This window comes from Macrotis lagotis, chromosome 7 (genome assembly GCF_037893015.1).
Source record: "Macrotis lagotis isolate mMagLag1 chromosome 7, bilby.v1.9.chrom.fasta, whole genome shotgun sequence".
NCBI lineage: Eukaryota > Metazoa > Chordata > Mammalia > Peramelemorphia > Peramelidae > Macrotis > Macrotis lagotis.
Window position 1 is genome coordinate 216,520,476 of NC_133664.1, and position 12,866 is coordinate 216,533,341.

Consider the following 12,866-nt stretch of genomic DNA (forward strand, 5'->3'; position numbering starts at 1 on the left):
CCTTGGGCCAGTACACACCAGTACAATTATATCCCCATAGAATTCAGGTGGGGAATCTTTTGTCAGAGTAGTCAAAGGCAAAAAGGTCCCCTTGGAATGAATGGGTTAGTGGGACACAGTACGGGTGTGCAAAGGACCAGTTAAAAGTGAAACTGACAGAATTGGAGATGTTAAGAGTCCTGGGGAAAGGTGTAGCTGCTTGTTCCTCTGATGAGAGTGCCGGGAGGCCCACAGTTCCACTACTGGCAAAGAGAGCAGGGAAGAGAGATGCATCATAATCTATGGGTAAAAGAATGGGGTGGGGAGGGAATAAGTGCCCATTGAGGGGTGGCCCGTGCTTCGGGGGTGTTCAGAAGGAACAGCATAGTAACAAGGAGTTGGGAAGAGACAAGTTTCCTCTGGGGTTAAAGTCCTTAGTTCTTTTTGCCAAGGTAAAGAGTTCATCCTGGAGCACTGTGGGAGGTTGGGGGGATTGTCTCCTCCTACTCCATTCTCTGCATCTCTTTGGTCAGGGCTGCTATGTGGGGTGTCATCTAGAGAGGCAGGTCGGATCAGACAGTTGGGAATCCACAGAGGGGGCAGTGCAATCTGTGGGAAAAACACAAGCAAACCCTCTCCCTTGCTTTAGGATGGGGTCAGGTCCCCTCCATTTGTTAGAAATAGGATCCTTCCCACATGCCCACCATGGGCAAAGGTGTGGCTGGGAAAAGGCCCCCCCAGTGTTTAAATGTGGGGGGGGGAACCCTTCAGAATAGAATGTCAGGAAGTTCATAGTAAACAAGGCCCTGTGTAGGGCAGTTTTCGGGCTATGCCAGTTGTCGGCATCGTCTTTTTGTTTTAGGAGGGTAGGGTTGATATTAAGTGGGAAATCTTGAGTGAAAGTTTTGGGCTTGGGGGAAAATGCACCCCCAGCAAAAATCTCTTACCTGGCAGGCATCCATGAAGTTGCTAGTTGCTGCTGAGGGGGCTGGGAGAGCAGTGTGGGAGGGGGTGAGAGGGAGAGTGTGCTAAGAGGGATTGCTCAAATCCCCTTGAGGAGAGGGGAGGGTGGATCCAGTCATCTTCCTGAGGCAAGTCAGGTTAGAGACAGGAGGCTTGGGGGGGGGCTTGTCAGGCAGGCATCCAGGGAGGGCTCAGGAGGAGAGGAGTAAGTGGATTTCTCATCAGTTTGGGTACTCTCATCTCAAACTTCAGTGAGATGTCATGGGCTTTCTACCCTTGATTTTTCTGCATTTTGGGCTGCCTGTAAGATATTTTGAGGTTCCTCCTCTCTCCCTGAAAGGCAGGCATGTACAGTGACAATAGCATAGAAGGGCAGCGGAGGAGAAAAGTCACCACGGACCTCAGCTCTGCAGACAAGTGTCAAAACATGTCCCCAAATGTCAGGGTCCATCATATGGCCAGCTTCAATCCAGGGGACCAAAGCCAAAACCACTTGGAGTGTTATCTTACATTCTCTTTTGGAGCATTTTAGGTGACAGGAACTTGGGAGGTGTTTAAGAACCCATACTTGGGTATCTTGGGAAGTATGGGGAAGATTCCCCATTATGTTAAGGGACTACAGGGGTTTCTATAAGCTGTGGGGTTGCTGGGGCGAGGGGACTATGGGAGACCCTTTGATGTGGGGCACTTACCTCATCCAGGGAGGAAGAGTGTGTTCTGAGGTGTCCCTCAGAGTGGGGGGGGGATCCCGGGTTTCAGCACCATTTGTTGTGGCTTGCTTCACCTTGGGGCCCTATCAGTGATGACCTCTTTCCTGGAGGGGAGCTGAGAATAAGGAGTCAAGCTACACTGCCTTATGCCTCCAGCTCAATTTTGTTACTGCTTAGCTTCTACATATATACTGTTAGGTCTTCTGGGGTAGAACAAAGAAAAGTAAGGGAATGGGGGATGTGCAAGCAGTCTAAGTGCAGCACTTGCATTACAGGATAAGGGGGTACGTTAGGGGTGAGGTGGTAAAACACAGCTGTGTCCTGTGCCCTTGGTCTGTGGGGCAGAAAGACCAGCTCCCAAGGACTCCAGCACACCTTATCTCTTAGGGCGGCATGCCAGCTCCTGAGATTGTGTCCAGGTGGTTGGGGCTATTAGAATAGCCTGTGTTCTCACAGCTCAGCAAATAAGCTAATAACAATAATAACAATATGTGCATATGTATGTGTGTGTATTTCTTTGTTCACAATTGTTCTGTTCACAAATGTTCACAATTGTCTGTCTAGTGGTCTCCAAAGGGCATTTTTTGTTTCAAAATATCTTTGTGAGTTTTTCTGCTTTTGTTTCTTCAATAACATTTACTTAAATTAGGTCATTTAGCAGCAATAACAATATAGTTTAAAAGACCAGATTTTTATAACAAATACACCTGAGAAAAACTTTTTATGCTCTCTTAGGTTCTTTGAATGTAACCAATTCACACACTTTATGATACATGGTGATCCATGTAATTGACAGAGGTTCTTTGCAAACTAGTCCTTATGAATGGAAAATTTTAAGCTAATTTTCTTCTAGCAACTAACATTTTCATCAATCTTTCTTTATTTTTCTATTTTCCAAATACAACAATGTCATCACTATACATACCAACACTAGCTGATATTTTGAATTTTTAAGTTCTTTTTTAAGGTGGCAAGTTCTCTTGTTCTGCATTGGCATATATGTTCAAATGGTAAAATGCAATTGATTCAATGAAATTAGTCTTTTATTTTATTTATTTATTTTGGTTTTTGCAAGGCAATGGGGTTAAGTGACTTGCCCAAGGTAGGTAATTATTAAGTAACTGAGGTCATATTCGAACTCAGGTTCTCCTGATTTCAGGGCCGGTATTCTATCCAAAGTGCCATCTAGCTGGCCCCAAAATTGGTCTTTTAAAAAAATCTTCCTCCATCATAGGAATGTGGTAAAAGTCATTGTATAAGTCCATTACAGAAAATCACTACCTGCCTAATCAATTAATGGATAGGGTCATCTCAGACTCTTAGAATGGTGTGTCAAACCACAATAAGACCAATAAGCTAACATTCATTCATTCTAAGAGTTTTTCTTTCTCATGGTTGTACTCCCAATTCTGTTATATTTTCCTTCAAAGCTTTTTTAATATCCTCATTCTGAACTGCTTCCTCTACCCTAAGTATTATTAATTCTTATGAAAATCAACACTCCTAATGAGACTAATTTCTAAACACTGCTTTATAGGTATCTCATTATTTGTCAATGAGAATATTTGACTATACAGTAAAAATCAATATACTGATTGATTGATCAAATAATTTGACATAAAATGCAAATATTTATATAATATTTGCATGCTTTATATGTACATTTATACATAATTGATGGTGTTCCCATTAGTGTTATCAAATAACAAGCATTGGATATTCATAAACAATTAGATAGCACTGAGGGTTCAGCTCAATGAAGTTAAGATAAAATTTGAAAGCAAGCCAATACTAAAAATCATAACCCAAAAGAAAAAACAAAACCAAAATAACTAGAATTCATGACAAAAGAAAACTTAAATTGGAATTTCAGTAAAAGAGAAGGAAATAAAATACAATTAGAAATGAAATTGCACATAAAAAGGAACTAATGTTAAAATAAAAGTCAAATGCAGTAAAATACAAAACTTTTATTATAATTTTTACATACAGTAATATTATTAAGAACCCATACTTGGGTATCTTGGGAAGATACTTATTTACATAAAGTAATAACATTTTTCAATATTAACCAATATTGGGTCAAATTTAATTCAGAATATACAAAGAAAAATATAAAATGAAAATTCAAGAAGAAAAATATTAAAGTTTAAAATAGAAAAGACTGAGCAGTGCAGCAAAACCCAAAATAATTATAATGATAAATAAAGGAATTATATTTATTAATAAAATTATAGGGGTTGAATTTTGTATCTTATAATAATGCAAAGGAAAAGGATGTATATGTGTTTGAATACATTTTTACATATTTAATATTTTAAAAATTGTCTCCAAATGAGATTCCTACCTGAAATTTTAAGTGTCCTGGTATATGTGGAAGATGATTAATATGTACTCTTCTTATTCTCTTCCCCCAACCATAAATTATGGGTCACAGTCAGAATTTTCACATACCATGTCTGGACTGGATGAATTTTTCTTTAATCCACCCTCTAATCAACTTTTTCCTCTAATCACCTTCTTTTCACTTTTCTAGTATCAAAAAAGTTCAGTATTTAATCTCACAAGACTTTGCTCCTAGTGAATTCTACCTACAATGAATCAATGACAAAAGTTATATTCTTTTTGTCTAAAGGAATAAAAGGTTCTGACTTCCCTTATAAATGTAAGGGGGTGGGGTGGAGGGATCTGGTGCATATAGAGACTCTTTCAACTTGCCTGGCAGTTGCAGCCTTTCTCCATAGAAGGTGCTAGGGAGTTGGCTTCTAAAAGAATCCTGATGATATGAGGAAAGTATCTTGAAAAAAATCTGGAACATGTAAACTATCTGTGTATTCATTACATGACTTTGACCTTCCTCTTTTTAAAATTGATTTAAGTCAGGTTCAGTTGTATCTTTACTATATTTTTGCCTGAGAAAGTTTGGTGAAGCTTTATCTTATGGTGACTAGTGAAAGACCATGTAATAAGGAAAAGGGTCTTAGGGTCTTCTTCTTCTTCTTTGAGGTCATATGACTTTAATGGGTTTTTTCCCCTTGGCCTTTTCATTTATTTTTTTTTCCATTATAGGTGCAGAGAGTTGGGTCTCTGATTTGGTTAGAAAAATAAATAAACAATCAAATAAACAAACCCCAGCAATTTGAGAATTGGAACCCAGACCAGATATTGCAGCCAGCCTAGCATCAATATCTTGAGAAGAAAAAGGGGATAATTGAGTAATCCAGTTAAATAGAAGCCATAATTTTACAGACATCTAGAAAAGGACTTGATGGGACCAATGCTATTAGGAATTAAACTCAGTTTTGAACTTGATCCCTTAGAGACCAAGGTGGTCTAGGGAAGGACATACCCTAGAGGACTGTGGAAAATTCATGTTTGGTATTTCTACATTTTTGATCTAAATATAACTGTCTAAAATCTACTCTATGTTAAGTAGTTAAATGGAACTGGGTCACTAGTCCTTTGCAATGAGGGAAACAAAGCTAGTGGAGTTTTGATTGCTTTGTAGCAGGAAAAAAGAATTGCTCTAAATTCTTTTGAACCCTGAGAATCTATATGATAATTACCATTCTATCACTAATACCTATGTGACATTGGGTAAGCCACTTAATCTATCTTGTTCTTAGGTCCTCATCTATAAAATGAGATACTTGAATTAAATTACTTCCAAGATCCCATCAAGCTTTTAATCTGTTTTCCTAAGATTCTATAATTCTTAAATGATATTCAAATATTAGGTATCATTGTTATTATGCTAGAACCTAATAGTTATTTCATTATTGATCTATATGTGGATTTCTGATAGCTATATCTGTTGATCTAGACTCCTGTCTAAGCTATGTGTAATATGAGAAATAGGAAAATTGTAATTGATTAATTAATGACTTAATTGATTAGATTAATTAAACTGATTAATGGTAAAAAATAATTTCCTTACATTGGAGATATATTAGACCAGGATAATTGCTTGTTCTATAGTTCTGTGCACTTAAATCTAACTGTAAATTAATATAAACTAAAATTGAAATATATTAATTTTATCCTTGAAAGTATACTAAATGTTTAAAATATATTTTATCTTGTTCACATTAGTAAACATTATTGAAAATTATTTTATCTTATTTACACCATTGTAAATTACATTTATGCAGTCTAATTTTAACAGTTTTTTTGCAATACAGAATAATTTTGTTTTTTTTTTCTTTAGGTCACCGATATGATGCTTCAGGACAAACCATATCCTGATTGGGGAAAATCAGCTAGAGCTTTCTGGAAAAAAGGAAATATCAGAATAATTTTATTCTGGTAGGAGATTATTATTCTGTCTATACATTTTGTGAGACCTGTAGACTTATATGCTATATGTTTTATTATTGGAAAGTATTTTAAGGGTAATGAAATACCCTAAAGTTCTGCCATATTAAAACAATTTAAATCATAACCCTGTTATATTAATAAGGAGCACTAATTTTCATCAGAATAAGTTCTATCCTGTCTCTGGGTCCTTTGGTTTTGATACATAACCTTTTGTCTTATTTTCTTAAGACCTAGCCTACCATACCAGCTCTCTCAGGCTATATTACCTCTATTCAAACTGTCATCTCCTTATTAGTAACTTGTATTCTGCCTCTGGATCCTTTAGCTTTGATAGGTCTTATCACATTTTAGGCCTCTAAACTACTTCCTGCTCATTGCATATTTTGCTCTTGTAGGATTACCTTCCCCTTACCCCTATTCCCTTCTAACTTTCTTTTCAGTATTGTCTTCCTTCACTAGAATGTAAGCTACTTGAGGGGAGAAAATAGCTTGCTTGCTTATATTATTAACATATTATTAACTATATTTCAGTGTCTGGAAAATAGTGTGAATTTAATAAATGCTTATCTATCTGTCTGTCTCTCTGTCTATCTGACTTTCTGGGTTTGTCTTTCTACAAATACTTACAATAATGTAGGTGAATAGGTTTTGGAAATTAAAAAAAAACAATTATGAGTGAATCCAAGATGGCAGAGTAAAGTTAACATTTTCATCAAGCTCTTCAATATAGCTTCCTAAACAATTTAGCTCAACAATCCCAATTCTAAGTAGGAAAATAGTCACAATGAGTTATTATTTTAGCCCCAGAACATCATAGGAAAAAGGTCTTTGGATACAGTTGTGGGAGTTGGGTGTGGGAAATGTTAGAAGAAATGCCAATTGTGGGTCTTGGATATGGCAGAAGCAGCAAGAGTAATAGTGGTGCCAGAAGTGCTCATCACAAAGAGACACTAGGAGAATTTAACACCTGGTCAGAAAGAAATGATGGATTATCCGTATGCAGGCACTTGTGTGTAACCAAGTACCATTTGGCAATTTCAATATCCAGTATTCTATTCTGGGGTAGTTTCAGGACAGAGAAGAATGCAATTGCAAGGGAACAGGGGACCTACTTGGGTATGGGTTATAGCCCCAAGGCAAAAAAGAGTTGAGATAGAGGGACCAGGGACCCTATCTGACTGAAGACCAAAGTAGAATCCAGGACGACAGTGACCACATCTCTCCCCAGATCACAGAACCTTAAAAGGACAGAAAAATTTTTAGACCTTCAGACCTAGCTAAGAAAGCAGTAGGACACAAAAATCAAAAGACCGGATCAAATATACCCATTCCCCTGATCCCAGTGAGCAGAGTGCAACTCTAACATAATGTCTAAAGTCAAGAAATAGGCTGGAAATATGAGCAAGCAACTATGAAAGAATTTGATATTAAAAAGCTTCTATGATGAGAGGAAAGCTTAAGAACTATTTAAAAAATATATGCAAACAAGATCTCAAAGAAAAAAAGTAAATTGGGCACAAACCTGAACAAGAATTCTTAGAAAAGCTAAAGAAAGATTTTTTTTTAAATAGCAAAAAATAAAAGATTGAAAAAATAAAATAAATTTGGTAGAAAACATTAGGAAAAGAAATGAAATAAATGGAAGAAAAATTTGAAAAGAGAATTAACAACATCTTGCCTAATAACAAGATACCAGCCCCAGCATAAAAATCTTCCGTATATACCAGGAGCAGAGCTAAAACAACAAAGATGAGCAAAAAAGCTAAAAGAGCACTCACTATAGAAAACTATTTTACAGACAAAGATAATAATGTTATGATGGAAGAAGAAATCAGTGAAAAAGCATTCATGGCGGGAAGTCTCAAAAGAGTCTATGAATTGGACTCAAATCCAAAAGGTCATCGAAGAGCTTAAAAAAGAATTTAAAAACCAAAGTAGTGAGGAAGAAGAAAAATGGAAAAATGAAATGACAGCCATGCAGGAAAATTATGAAAAATTGATCAGAAAATTCAACACTTTTAAAAAGGAAACACAGAAGATAATGAAGAAAATAAGACATTTTATTTTAACATTAGTCTTGAATAAATAGAAAACAATGAATCTATGAGACTATAAACAATAAAAAGGCTAAAATATTGAAGAAAATGTAAAGTACCTGTTAGGAAAAACAAACAACCTGGAAAATAGATCCAGTAGAGATAATTTATGAATTATTGGACTATCAGAAAGCCTAGATAAAAAAAAAGGACCTGAAAAACATCATGCAGGAAATTATTAGGGAAAATTGTCCAAATCTACTAGAACAAGAAGACATTATAACCGTTGAAAGAATACACAGAACCCCTCCAGAAAGACACCCCAGGATAAAACAAATCGCACTATAAACCACTTGTTTTTATTCATGATTTAAAAAATTCTAGGTTTATTATTTTTTTCTGGAACAAATAATAAAGCATTTAAGTTTTTGAAGGAAGTACAGGACTTAAATTTTCTTTAAGTATTAGCAAGAAAATCATTAAATATCATTAAAATATATGATGCATTAACTAAAATTTTCCTTTTCTTAATGTTTCATTTTTTCACAATTACATATAAAAGAGAATTAGCATTTATTTTTTTTTAAATTTTGAATTCTGTGCTCCTTTCTCTTCCCTTTCATTGAGAAGACAAGCAGTTTGATACAGGTTATGCATATAGGGTTGTGCAAAACATTTTGATATTAATCATATTATGAAAGAAAACATAGACTACAAAAACTCCATGACAATAAAGTTTAAAAAGTTTGATTTCATCTGAATTCAGATTTCATTTTTTTCTTTTTCTGGAGTTGAGAGCATTTTTTAGATTTTTCAAAGCAATAGGGTTAAGTGGCTTGCCTGAGGCCACACGGCTATGTAATTATTAAGTGTCTGAGGTTGGATTTGAACTCAGGTACTCCTGACTCCAGGGCTGGTGCTCTATCCACTGTACCACCTAGCTACCCTGAGAGCATTTTTTATCATAAAGCCTTTAAAATAGTCCTGGATCATTGCATTGCTGAGAATAGTGAAGTCATTCATCACTGATCATTGTATAACATTGTTGTTACTGTGTATACTCTTCTCCTGATTCTGTTCACTTCACTTTGCATCAATTCATTTAAGTCTTTCCAGATTTTTCTGAAGTCTGTCCACTCATCTTTTTTTATAGCACAATAGTATTCCATCACAATAGTATACCACAACTTGTTAAGCCATTTTCCAATTTGATGGGCATTTCCATTTTTATTTCTTTACCATAAAAAAAGAGCTGCTATAAATATTTTGTGCATTACAGGTATATTTCCTTTTTAAAAAAACACGTCATTTTGGTATGCGGACTCAATGATATTGCTGGGTCAAAGGTTATGTACAATTTTATAGCCCTTTGGACATAGTTCCAAATTGCTCTTCAGAATGGTTGAATCAGTTTGCAATTTTACCAACAGTGCTTTAATGTTGCATTTTTCCTACATCCATCCAACACTTGTCACTTTCCATTTTTTTGTCACATTAGCCAGTCAACTAAGTGTGAGATACTACCTCAGAGTTGTTCAGTTTGCATTTCTCTAATCAATAATGATTTAGAACCTGTTTTTGACTATATAGCTTTGATTTCTCCATCTGAAAACTACCTGTTCATAGCTTGACCATTCATCAAATGGGGAATGGCTTATTTTTCTTTATAAATTTGATTCAATTATCTATATATGTGGGAAATAAAACCTTATCAGAGGAATTTACTGTAAAAAATTTTCTGCAGTTGTGATTACTGTTTATTTTCCTCATTTATCTTTCTCTCTTTCCTCTCACCCTATTCCTCCTCAAAATTGTTTTGCTTCTGACCACCAACCACTTCCTCCAGTCTGCTCTCCCTTCTATCAGCACCTCTCTTTTCTTATTTCCTTCTCCTCCTTTTTCCTTATAGGGTAAGATAGATTTCTATACTCAACTGAGTTGTGTATTATTGTATATTATTCTCTCTTTGAGCCAATTCAAATGAAAGTAAAAATCAAGAATTTTCAGCTACCTTTCCCTTTTCTCCTTTTATTAAAAATGCTCTTTTATGTGAGATAATTTATACCATTCTACCTCTCTCTTCTTGTGGATCCCTCTTTCTCACCCCTTTTCTCTTTTTAGTTATCCCCCCAGCAATGTCATTTATCTTTCTCTCTTCTTTATTTTATTTATATCCAACTACCATCCATTACCTCTGTCTATATATATTTTTTTCTAACTGCCCTAATAATTGTAACATTATTAGGAGTTATAAGAAGTTCTTATAACTTATAACTTATAACTTTCTATGTAGGAAGTAACTTTCCACAGTCAGGTTCCTCTTTTGTTGTTTACTCATTTTTTCAATTGTATTTATTGATTCTTAACTTTATACTAAAGTTTGGCTCTGCTCCAGGGGAATAGGGGAAATTTTACAAAGCTTTAGGTTTTTTGGTACTTTTTTTCATAGCTAGGTCCAGGTCTATAAATTTTTGGTTCTTCCAAAGTGATATGATCTAGGATATGCTCACTGCTCTCTTTAGCAGTATTGTCTTTTCTGCTCTGAAACTATAAGCAGTGCCCTTTTACCTTGTGGCCCCATGTTTTAGTATACTAGTGTTCTTTCTCCTTGCCCCATGACTGCAACAGAGAAACAAAATGGGCAATGGCCCAGTACCAGAAAAAGGTGTCCTGAAATTTCTTTCCAACTGGTTGTCTGACTCCCTTATCATCTGTGGGTTGAGAGCTCTGGAAGCCCAACTATGGATTTAGGTTCCCTTCCCAATTTCCTCATAACCAAGGGCTGCTGCTGGCTTCTACTATGTGGTCTGTGGTGACACTGCCCACCCTGGACTATACTCCAGTGAGATAGATATTTTCTGTCAACTTTATAAGTTGTCTTAGTCAGAAAAATTGTTTTAACCCATCCTTTTGTTAGTTCTCTGACTCCACAATTCATTTTGAAGCTTTATTTTAAAGTTGTTTGGAGAGAAATTTGCAGTTGAGTACTTGTCTTTTTTCTGTCACCTTCTACTCTTATTACCTAAATTTTAGAAAACAAAGAAAAATAGATTTTGCAATTACATTGCTTAACTAAATATGCAGTTACAGTTCCATCTTTGTCATGTCTACATTAGGCAAGTGAATTCTGATCTGATATTCAAACTTCACCTTGTTATTAATAGTATAATACAACACATCAAGCAAAACATCATTTGGATTATTAGTCTGAGTGAAATGTATAGTGAAATCCTAGCCTTCTCCATTATGCTTTTACAAAATAGGGTTAAAAAGATGAAAAGTACTTGATTATACTCTTTCTGGATGATCATTTTATTGCTACATAGATGTAAGAAGATATGAGTTAAAATATTTAGTTGGTTCTTTTTTGTTTTGACAATAGTCAGTTTTATTCCTTTTTTGTATTTATTTTTTATTCAGAATTAAACACCCAAAAAGGTATTTCCAAACACATATATGATACTGTGAATTTCAATTTTTTGCAACTCACTGTTTTTCTAAAAATTTTTAATTTCTGTATTTTACTTTTAAAATTGTCCTATTTATCTTTGCTTCCTTCTGAACTTACAATTTCAATGACTTTCTTATTTCCCATCACTTTTGCTCAATTCACCATTCCTTAATTATAAACCCAGAAAAAGTTAGAAAAAACTGTAACAAATAAACAAATGGGGAAGGTGAGAGTATACATGATGGTCATTTCAAAATGAGAGTAAAAATCTCATTAGGTTTTTCAGTATTTTGTGTCCATCATCTCTGTCAGAAGCTGCATTGCATCGATCATAGTTTTTAAAATTTTTTGAATTTTTTTGATATAAAATTGCTATCTCTATGTAAATTTTTCTCTTGGTTCTGTTCTCATCACTCTTCACCAATTCATACTACCATAAATTTTCTGAAATAATTTTTTTGTCATTTTTTACAGTACTTTAAATTTACATTATATTTGTACACTACGATTTGTTTATTCATTCCCAATGTAAATTATTCATTCTCAATTTATCCAATAAGAATCTAAGACACCTCTTCTGATTCTTCTTAGTTTATTTTTCCTCTCCCTTTTGAGTCAACCCCCTGCATCCTACACACTCTTTTTCCTTGTACCCTGTCTAGTATGGGAAGAGACCTTCCCTCCTAATCTCTCTCCTTTACCATTTCCTTCATTTTCCCATTGACTTTGATGTATTTCAACACTAAACATTTGTGTTGGCACAGCCCTACAGATAAGAGTGAGGTTTGTCTGATGTCCACTTTTTTGTTTGTCTACTCTTTTGTATACTCTTCTAAATATATGCCAAAGTAATGGGAAATGAAAAGTTATCCCCTTCTTCCTTTCCACACTAGGGTATATCACGATTTGCTCTCTAGCCATTCTTCATTCTCCTCTCAGCTGTTTTTCTGAGTCTAAGGATTTTGCTACCATGACTCAATTGCTCTCTCTCTGTAGAACTTCCCTCATTGTCTAGGACATTCTCACCTTGAAATACCTTTCTTCATGTCAACCCCATTTCCTTTTTGTGAGTTCCTTTTGCACCTTCTCATTGGGGATACACACAGACCGACCATACTTCATTCCCCCTCCCAGCTATGGTTCCGACTCTAGGGAATTTGCCTCAGAGCCAAAGAAACCTCTCAAGTATCCCATTTATTCACCTGACTCTATTTTTATGTGTTATCTTCTTCCACCATATGAAGCCATAAGCCAGCATACAAGGTAAGGAAAGGAAATGGTGGCATATGGGGTAAATAGCTTTCTCAAGGTATTTAGACAAGAAGAAGAGGAAAGATATTAATGACAGTTCACAATGATGGTTGGAAAAGCAAAGTAACATTAGGTTTAGAATTTGCCTGGATTACCCAA

The 12,866-nt window shown here is 35.3% G+C and overlaps 1 protein-coding gene across 7 annotated transcripts in view; it reads left to right on the top strand.

The window, feature by feature from the left end:
- Positions 1–12,866, top strand: part of TMEM117 (transmembrane protein 117) — a 240,273-nt gene that overhangs the window by 148,086 nt on the left and 79,321 nt on the right. For all 7 annotated transcript variants that reach the window (XR_012470220.1, XR_012470221.1, XR_012470222.1 and 4 more), the window contains one exon: positions 5,860–5,957. Coding sequence is in view for 4 of the 7 variants with exons in the window: in XM_074194875.1 (XP_074050976.1) it covers positions 5,860–5,957 (98 nt within the window). In the remaining 3 variants the exon portion in view is untranslated. The remainder of the gene's footprint in view (positions 1–5,859; positions 5,958–12,866) is intronic.